At 32.2% G+C, this 10766-nt stretch overlaps 2 protein-coding genes across 4 annotated transcripts in view; one reads left to right on the forward strand and one right to left on the reverse strand.

Annotated features, from left to right (window-relative positions):
* Nucleotides 1-10766, reverse strand: part of INVS (inversin) — a 152893-nt gene that overhangs the window by 21784 nt on the left and 120343 nt on the right. The window lies entirely within an intron of this gene.
* Nucleotides 1-10766, forward strand: part of TEX10 (testis expressed 10) — a 37568-nt gene that overhangs the window by 15305 nt on the left and 11497 nt on the right. For both annotated transcript variants that reach the window (XM_004677477.2, XM_012721404.1), the window contains exons 9-11: nt 874-1051; nt 4460-4548; nt 5890-6023. In XM_004677477.2, the coding sequence (XP_004677534.1) occupies nt 874-1051; nt 4460-4548; nt 5890-6023 (401 nt within the window). The remainder of the gene's footprint in view (nt 1-873; nt 1052-4459; nt 4549-5889; nt 6024-10766) is intronic.

A 10766-nucleotide genomic window follows, 5' to 3' on the forward strand; every position in this document is an offset into this window, starting at 1 on the left:
GAGCTTTAGGTTAATGGTTATGAATGCTTCTTGCATTCTTAAATTTTGTTTTCATTGAGGTGTTATTGACATGCTCATTTTAACTGTCCAGTGTAATAATTCAGTATTTGTATATATTGCAAAATTACAAGTTTAGTTAACATTTAAATTTTAAATTGTTGTTTATATTACCTGCTTTTCACAAATTCAAAACTATTCTGGCATTTAAAAAATTTATGTAAAGGTTTGGTGGAAAATTATTTAAGCACAAGAATGATGTATGACTTCCTTATATTAATACTATTTGTTATTGCTGAGTAGGAGTTTGTTATATGGATTTGTCACTTAAATTTATCCATTTATTAAGTGATGGACATTTGAACTTCATCAGTTATACCAAAGAACTAAAATAACACAACTTTGAAGCCATTTAATATGGGGGTAACAAATACTGCATGGACTGTATCACTGTTAACATAGTGTGTTATAACTTTTGTGAGTTATAACTTAAATCTTTTGCAGTATTTACATTATACATGTAAAGTAGGTGTTTTGCTTTAAATTGGATTAACATAATTGTCAACTTTAGCAAGAGTTTTTTTGCTGTTCTGCTTTGAGGTCCAGTCCCTATACCTATAATCCAACTAAAATTCTTATTTCAAACAAGAGAGGTGATTGTTATAAAATTATTAGTGTTAAATATATTTTTAAAGTTTATGTTCTGTGTCTTTGTTTAGAAAACAATTGGTTGTGTACGTGCTTTTTGGCATGTACTTGATATATTGATAGGTACTTTGATAGAACAATGAAAATGTTCAGTCTGCCTTATTAACTTAATCTTTGGTTTGTGCATCTGTAGTTGAATTTAATATTTATTTCTCCCTATCCCATTAGATCCACAAGAAGGCACTGTGGTGGTTCTACCAGCAGAATCTCAGCAACTTTTGGTCCAACTTGTGTATTTTCTACCCAGTCTGCCTGCTGATTTGCTTTCTCGATTAAGCCGTTGCTGTATTATGGGAAGACTCAGTACAAATTTAGCTGCTATGCTTATTGGGATACTGCACATGAGGTAGCCTGCTCAAGTGAACTGTATTTTAAATGTCTGATCATTCCCCTTCTTACTCCTCTTATCAGCTGTTTGTGAACAACAGAATTTCAGAGTCACATGTCGCTACTGCTTCTACTGCTTCATTTGTTTTTAGTAGAACAATTCAAACTGTTACTATTGCTAGGTAGGTTAAGTTCATTAGAGTAAGATTCTGTCAAGTAATTTGTTAGTGATTCTGTAGATTAGCAAATAGCTGAGATTTTCAAGATGATATAATGATGGTTCAATTACAGGTGAGAATACTATGCCTTAAGACCTTTAGTATTACAAAGTTTCTGTGTAGACTCAGGGAGTTCAAAATTAAATGTAGCTGGTGAAATAGATAAATAAGCTTGTGAACTCTATCAAGGAATCATTTGACATTTATTTCTTGAGGTTATTTATACATATAAGTATATATCTATATATACTACATATATATAGATATATACTTATACACACACATACATATATGTACACTTGGCATTTACTTATTGCTAATTGTGAGTCATGTACTGGGAGTGATGGCTTTAGATAGAAATTGAAATGCAACTGGTAGCAGAGAAATTTAAAGATTTGTTTCCTTGTGATGTCTGCATATTCCCTATTCCAGGCATGTAGGGCTAAGTAGGAATAACTGAATTTATTAGTAGATTTTGCTAATTCCTTCATACAAGTATAGAAAAAAATGCTAATGTAGTCATTTGTTAGGCTTCAGAACTAATAAGTTTTCCTTGTAGCAGAAATGATTAAATGTTTATTTCTTGTATGTGTGCATTAGAGAGAGACTTGAGCATATATTTAAGTAGATAACTAATTTTTCATTTTTTTTCTTAGAAATAAAAAAGCACTTTATCTTTGTCCAGTGTAAACCGGTATTTAAGTATGCTTTTAAAAAATTAAATGTTACTTCTTTTTCTATGTTTAAGTCACTTTGTATTTATTCCAGTAGAGGGCATTCTGTTCCTTTGATGTAACTAGTGGGGGGGGGCAATCTAGTTTTAACATTCAGTTAAAATCATGTTTTGAATACTCTTGAAATTGTCTGTGGAAGCTTTATATATTTGTCAATATTAGTTATGCTTATAAGTGGCCAATTCTATAAGTTTTTTAGATTTATGCTTAATACATTGTCAAATATGTTTTAAGTTCTGTGGCTGATGTTGACAATTTACAAATAATATTTAGGGGTTCATAATTGTGAAATTTAAAAAAAAAAACAGGTTGCCATTGTGGTTAAAAACCCACAAATTTGATTCTTCTTATGTAGTGTTTCCAGAATTTATTAGAATTTCAATGTAGATAAACTTTTCATTCAGATTCACATCTCTTTTTTAGAAAAAGAATTCAAAATTAGGACTTTTCAATTTTGTCAGCTTGCTGGCATTATTACTGTATTACTTTTCCTAGATTAAGAATTTAAGAATGTTTGGTTCCTTCAGACGTATGTTGGGTTATTTCCTATCTTTTTTTTTCTCTTCAAAATACTCCTCTTTGTCCTTGAGTTTTCTGTAAACTACCTAACTTTTTACCACCTTCCACTTGGACTTTTATAATAGCATTACTTCTTTTTCCCGTCTATCTTGTTGGCAGATAGTTTTCCTGAAGTATTCCTTTAATTGCTTCTAATTTTTGTCTGCTGCATTAATTTGATCATGAGGTCCAGTTAATTCAAATTTGGTAGTTCTGACACTTACCCTCTCTATCATCCTCTCTAAGACCATGATACTAGCAAAGAATATCAGTTTGTTCCATGTGTCTGAAAAGTCTGTCAATTAAAAATTGTTCATTTGCTTTTAAAATCTTTATTTTTTTTAACCCATGCATTTGCCGATTCTTTGAATTTAACTATTTTCCCCCATACCTTCCTGCTTGTGTTTTTCTGCTGACCTTTGTTTAACCCTTCTTAATTTGTTTATAGCTGGGTTGGGGAAAATAAGACACAAATGTGAAAATGTAATGTACACTGTTAGACAGAATACTTGAGAAGAATGAATTTGTTTTGACTAGAAAGTCTGACTTAAATATCTGACCTCATCTGCTTTTTTCTCCCCAGGCACAGTTCATAATAGTATTTTCTTTTACTCCCAAAAGTGTCTTGAATTGAATAGATCCAGGAACACTTTGGTTTGGAGATTGCTCTCTCTCTAGATATGGGGTTATATAACTCCATCATAGTTTGAAGGACAGAGTGATATATTGCTTACCATTTGTCCAAAATACTCTTAAATGGATTTGCTACTTTTTTTTACCCACTAGATGGCACAGTTGGTGCCTGTTTTCACTGTTCAAGAGGCTGTGAATTTTCTTTTTTCTGTTAAATTATGTTATATTTGAATCCATTGCTAAACAATTTAAGTGTTTTCTAGCCATAAATTTTAAGTACAGTGAGCATTTGTGGCTTTTTGTAAATTCTTGACTTGCAGTATTCCCTCTATAGCCATTTGCTTATCAAGAATATTCAAAAGGGAGTTCTAGTAATTTAATTCCCCACATTTTAAGCATATTAATAAATACATTTATCTTAATGGTAAGAAGTTTGTAATTGAAGTGTTCTCATTTTTTCTGATTTTTTTTTATTAAAAATATTTTTTCTGATTTTTATTCAGATGTCTAATAAAACTTGTAGTCTCAGCTTGATAAACCAGATTATCAGTCTTTTTTGCTATAGCATATTGTTGATACTTGCCCATTCTTATCCTTACTTTGAAGTCATTTTTTGTTTTTACTTTTTCCCCTCGGATTTTATTAATTTATCAGTCATTTGCATAACTGTCATTTGAAGGGAATATTAGTAGTCACTGGAAACTGGTCTCATAGTAAAAACCAGACAGTAAAAAACATAGTAAAAACTTCACATTTACTTTCTTGAGTCCCTTCCTTGTACTTCAGCTATACCATTGTGAAATATATCTAGTTACAGCTTTGCAAAGTATAGGAGCACATAGTTGTCTTACAGTGGCTCCAAATGGAAATATTCTTTGCCTAATTAAGATAACTTTTGCTTCATTAGGAAGGACTAGAACTTGTTTAAACTTGACTTTGTAAGCAAGGTTAAGACGATAAAAGTAAACGTGTAAACAGTAAACGTGTAGAAGTTGAACTTAAAACTAAAACTTTATCTTGGCTCTTTGGATTCTGTTTTTAAATGGTAGAAATTTTCTATGGTATATCATAAATATGGATCAATTCTGATTTTAAATGAAATTACATAAATACAAATATGTTAGAAGTTAAATTTTTCACATTACGATATTTGAGCCCTTGTTACATATGACCTTTAAATTATTAAATCAGATTTGTTTCCAATAAAGAAATGATTATTTACTGTGTTATTCTTGACTTTTCAAGTTGGCCACTCTGGTAAAGCTTTCCTGTTTTTTACTATAGATCATCATTTTCTGGATGGAAATATTCAGTTAAAGACTGGTTGATGAGTGATGTGGACTATTTCAGCTTCTTATTTTCAACACTGACAGGTAATCTCATTAACCTGCCAAGTTGAAAAGAAAAAACTAAATATGAAGATTCTCTTAAGACTTGTGTGTTACCTATTTGTAGTTTTGGGGATGACATACTATTGTGGAATGAGCTGTATTGAATACTAAATGGTAATCTTTGAAGTAATATATATGCCCCGTGTTATCAGGTTCTAGTGACAGGAAGATGCATTATTCACCTTTTAATCCTTCATAGCGCAAGTGTCAAAAACTTGAGTTTTACAACCCTGGAACTGAAGCATATGGCAAAGGGGGGTGGCCAAATGAGAGGGATATGTTCCTTGGTGATAAGATAGCAGGAGAACTATGGGGACTACAATGATGTAAGAAAAAAAATTCATAGTTATGTAAGAAAAAAATTTTATAGTTAACAACAAATACTATTTAGATATCATATAATTTTGTTTTCATTTCCTTTATCTTATTTCTTAACTTTGTTCTCATCGTAGTTTATAGTGAATTTGACATTCTTTACCCTTTTTCAAATAACCAGAGTAAGGCTTATTGCATGCTTGAACCTCAAAGCAAATAGCTAGGATCAGACCACATCAGTGATATTCTGGTGCTTCTGGGAGGTCTTTTAAGGCAGGACTTAGGCATGGTGTCTGTGTAGGTCAGGCCAAATGTAATAAGGGTGGTAAGAGAATCAGATTTTTTTTTGAGTCAGATATTTTGATGCTTAAGGTATAATTGAGATAATATACACATGTATTATCAGGAATAAATGACTTGAGGAGCTGGAAGGGCTATAAAATATTTGAAAGACCACTGTGTAAGGAATATAGAACTTGGTATATATATGAAGAAATACATTATTTTGTTTAGGCATTTGTTTTCTTTAAACTTGCCGTTTAGTAGGAAAGAGTATGCCGTTGACTTTATTAGAGTAAAAGTGAGAAAGGCCTTAATATAAAGAGTGAAAACTGTTGTTTGCTGTATTATCAGTTGAGTCAGATCACATCCTTTGTGTATATGTCAGCTCCCTTGCCTCATGCTAGTAATTTATTATTTTAAATGATACATGAAATGTAAAAACACAGAAAAGAGAACTTGAAGAAGAGTAACTGGAGGGCACATTTTAGTGCTATTTGTAAAAATTAAAAAGACTGCTGCTCTGCTCAGCAGTGTATTTCAATCAGCCTGCCTGTGCTATTCCCCACTTTGTCTCTGGTGAGTCCTCTCTCCCTCCTACCACTGGCCTATACCCCAGTTCTTGTGTGCATAAATAAAAAAAAAATACTTTTTTTTTAAATTAGGAAGGCTGTAACTTGCTTTTTGTGATTTTGATTTTTAAATTGGCTCTCTTTGTACCCAAATTAGGGTTTTCAAAAGAGGAGTTGACTTGGCTTCAGAACCTTCGAGGAGTTCCTCATGTCATACAGACACAGCTTTCCCCTGTGCTACTTTACCTTACAGACTTGGATCAATTTTTACACCATTGGGATGTAACAGAGGTAGGTAATAGTTCATTTAAAAAGAAATTCATTTATTAAAATTCGGTTCATCAACCATCAGTAGCTACTACATTGATTTATATGTTTTCAGAGATACAGGTAGTATAAGGCATGGTTCCTGTTCTGAAACTGCTTATTATCTTTGATAGACGACTCATACTTTGAAAAGAGGAGGGTGTTTTTTTTTTTTAATAAGTTACATCACTGATCACTGGACAGATTAATTAGCAATTTGGTTCATACACATTTTTTAATAGTGCAGGATAGGTTCATCTATGGAAATACTTTCAGGGAAAAGGGAGAATGACTTAGGTATTGCAGGGTAGGTAAGACTTCAATAGAAGTTGACATTGAAGGTGACTTAATCAGAAAAGGCTATTAGTTTATTTTTAAGAATTAGTATAGTTTACTAAAGTTAAATTAAAAACTTTATGCTTTAGTTTTAAAGTTTGCAAGCCTTTTTAAATTAATGTAGTAAATTTAAGTAACCCTTTAAAAAGGAGGCTTTGATTATAACATACCATTTTACAAATTTTTAAAAAATTTTAAACTGTTTAAATTAGTATATATACTTGTCAAAGTAATTCAGTCATGTAACAAATTGTAACAGATATCAAAGTAAATCTTAACTAATAACTTAAAAAAATGTGAGTTTCAATACTGTTTATACTGAAATTAAATCACAAGCCTTAGTTAAATACTACATGTATTCTTTTAATTTTTTATTGAGATAACATTAGTTTATGTATAGCATTATAAACATCTCTTTGTACACTGCATTATGGTCACCGAAAGTCTAATTTGTACCTGTCACTATATATTTGATTCCCTTTAATCATTTTATACCCCCACCCCCTCCAACTCCCTACTCTGTGTGTGAGGGCTACACCACCAATCTGTCCTTTGTATCTCAAATGTGATTTGTTTATCTACTTTCTATTCCACATATAAGTGACATTATCTAGCACTTGACTTTCTCCATCTGAATCACTGCACTTTGCATAATAATAATATCAAGGTCCATGTTGTCTCTTATGACAGGATTTCATGATCTTTTTTAGCCAAGTGATACTCCATTGCATTTATATACCACATTTTCTCTATCCATTTATCTGTCAGTGGGCATTGAACTTGTTTCCAAATACTGGCTTTTATTAATAGTGCTGCAGCGAACATAATGTATATCAACTTGAATTGTGTTTTTGTATTTTTTTAAATAAACACCCAGAAGTGAAATGACTAGATCTTAAAGTATTTCTAAGTTTTTTGAGGAATCTCCATAATATGTTCTATAGTGACTGCAACATTTACATTTCCACGAGTGCAAAAGTTCCTTTTCCTCCACACACAAACCAAGCCTTTTTTGTTGTAGGCAATAGCTTTTCTCACAGATGTGAGGTGATAGCTTGCTTTGACTTACCATTTGAAATGATGACCATTATTTATGTGACTGTTGACTTTCTATTTGTTTCCTTTGGAGAAGTGTCTGTTCCGAGCATCCATAGTTTAATTAGGTTGTCTTATCAAGTTTTAAGATTTCATTTTATATCTTGGCTGTTAAATACTTGTGTGATACTTGACTTACTATACCTTCTCTAATTCAGTAGATTACTTCTCTGTTTTGATGGTTTCCTTTACTCTGAATAATCTTCAGTTTGTTGTAGTGCCATTTATTTTGTTTATTTTGCTTTAATTTTGTTGTTCTTGGAGTTGAAGCTCTAATGTTGATATTGAGCTTACCACCTGTTTTCTTCTATGTATTTAATTCAAGTGTTTAATCTGTTATGAGTACACTGTGTTTGGTGTAAGATAGTGCCCTAGTTTCATCCTTCTGCATGTGATTGCTCAGTTTTCCCAACACAACTTATTGAAGAGAGTTTCTCCATTTATGTCTTAGTTCTTTTAGTTGTTCATTTATGTGTACATTTATTTCAGGTTTTGAATTTGTTTTTTTTTCATCTTTATGTTTTTTTTATTCCAATGTCATGATGACTGTAGTTTGAAGTCAGGGAGCTTGGTACCTCCATCTTGTCTTTTTTCACAAGATTGCTTTGGCTATTTAAGATTCCTTTTTTCTCAAGGATCTTTTGTAGTTTCATACAAATTTTAGGATTTTTTTCTTATTTTAATTGAGGTAACATTGGTTTATACTACTGTGTATAATTCAGAGGAATAGGTGCACATCTCCTTACATGTACACCACCATTGCCACACACCCCCACCAGGGCACCATACACTGCTGTCATAGACCAGTAAGGATGTTTTATTCTATTTCTGTGGAAAATACTGTTGGAATTTTGATAGGGATTCAGTTGCAATCTGTATATTGTTTTAGGAAGATACTCTTTTTACAATGTTAATTCTTTTACCCATAAGCATGGAGTGGCCTTCCATTTCTTCCTATTTGTTTCGACTATGTCTTAGTTTTCAGTGTATAGGTCTTTAACATTGTTGGTTGAGTTTTATTACTGCATATTTTTTGAAACTACTATAAGTGATAGTGCTTTTCTGCTAGCTTGTGGTTTGCATGTAGAAATGCAACATGTTTTTGTATGTTGATTTTGTAATCTACAGTTTTACTATATTCATTTTATTTGTTTTTTAGTAATCTTTAGGGTTTTCTTTGTATAAAAGGTCAAGTCATCTGCAAATGGTGACTTTTTTATTTCCTCTTTTCCAATTTGGATGCCTTTTAGTACTTTTCCTTGCCTAATTTCTCTGCTAGGATATCCAGTTCTATGTTGAGTAATAGTGATGATAGTGGGCATCTTTGTCTTATTCTTGATCTTTGAGGAAAGCTTACTTTTTCACTATTATATGTTAGCTGTGGGCTTGTTACAGTTGATATATTCCTTCTGTACCCATATTATTAAGCGTGTTTATCATAAATGGATGTTGGATTTTTTTTTCATCTCTAGAGATGTGATTTCTGTCCTTTCATTGATGTATGTATCCTGTTGAATGATTAGCATAATGTGTTCTGTAGTAACAGCACATTTTTCATTCCCACAGTGTATAAGGTTTCTTTTTCTCCACATACAAATCAACACTTGTTAGTGTGGTTTTGGATAATAGCCCTTCTCACAGGTGTGAGGTGATACCTCATTGTTTGGGTTTATATTTGAGATGAACATTTTTTCATGTGCCTGTTTTTTGTTTTGATCTTTTTGTTATTATTGTCAATAGATTTGTTTCTGTAGCAGTTAATTTTATTCACCTATCTTATTTTATTTTGAACACTCGTGTAAATCTTAGGGCTGTGCCTTTTGTGGATGTGTAACACATTCATGACTTGTTTGCCTCTGATCACAGTGATACTTGCGTCATTGACACATTAATAATGCCAATGACACTTATCTTTTCTTTATTACCCATATTGCTTGGTATTGAGCTTATATGTAGTTTTTCCAAATATATTGTTATTTTTTTAAGTGGGGTAAAGAGAATTGGTTAACTAACCTAATCAGTGAAGAGAGAATTAAGAAATGTAGGCTATGGTGAAGAACTATAATACTAGCTTGGGGATTTTGGGTTTGCCAGTGTTAGTAGTTTTAAAGGACAGCCTGTTTCTATTGTATGTATTATGATGTGTTGGAGAAGCCTTGTATGGGGATTAGAGGGCTGCAGCTTCAGACCTAGATCTCTTAGCATGGTTTGGTAGCATCAATTTATATGACCATTATAAGAACATCTTTATATAGCCAACATGTTATTGTCATGAAAATGTGATCAGCTGTATTCTGAAGTGAAAATTTGGCAAGGACATAAATTAAACTTTGAAATGTGAAGACATACATTAAAAATTTGCTAGGTTCATTTTTAGTTTTGAAGTTCTTCAGTAATGATTTCAGTTTTCTTTTGGATAATCTTTGCTATTTAGTTGGTCTTTTCATGTGAAAGTATTTGAAATATACATCATTTTTTTTTATCTCAGTATAAGAATTTTTCTTATTGCTTCATTTGAAAAAGTTATGAGTAGATTGGAATTACTTGTTTTGTTGTAGTTTTATCTACCTAGGCTGAAGAGATTTTTTTTTAAAAATCAGACTTCATCTTGTGCATGAACAGCTGTGAATTTAACAACCGATCTGAGGATCTGGAACACCTCTCTGACAAGAGAATTTGAATTTGGCCCTTACTGGAAGGCACAGAGAATCCTGTCAAACTTTTGACCATATTGCAGGCTGAATTGAGAAAAGTGGAGATTCAAGGGTCTTCAAGGCAATAAATTAGGAGTTTCAGTGGCCACACAAGTTCTCATCATAAATTCCTGACGGTGGTGTTACATAGTGAGACAAGGGCATACATTACAGAGAACATAGACAGGAAACTTTTACTAGGTTCTATAATACAATAGATTTTACTATTGTTCTGGATTTACTAGAGAGTTGATCAGTAACTCTGAAAACTTTGAAAACATTTACAAAGGAATAATATATTGTGTTCTTGATCAAAAATGATAGCTCACCCTAAATTAATCTGTAGTGTAGATTCATTGTAAATCCAAGTAAATGTCCAAGCAGAAGTTTCTGTGGAAACTGAAAAGATGATTCTGAGCTTTAAATTGCAATGGTGAGAACCAAGAATAACAAGTGTTGAATAAAGATAATGCTAGAGGACTTTTATTACCAGGTTCTACTATAAAACTATGGTGGCCCTCCTTGGTGGCTCAGTGGGTTAAAGCACAGCACTGAGAATCTAAAGCCGCTTCCGCATGAGTTCGATTCCCGCCTGCCCCGGAGG

The sequence above is a fragment of the Condylura cristata genome, unplaced genomic scaffold (genome assembly GCF_000260355.1).
Source record: "Condylura cristata isolate star-nosed mole 26May11 unplaced genomic scaffold, ConCri1.0 scaffold00006, whole genome shotgun sequence".
Taxonomy (NCBI): domain Eukaryota; kingdom Metazoa; phylum Chordata; class Mammalia; order Eulipotyphla; family Talpidae; genus Condylura; species Condylura cristata.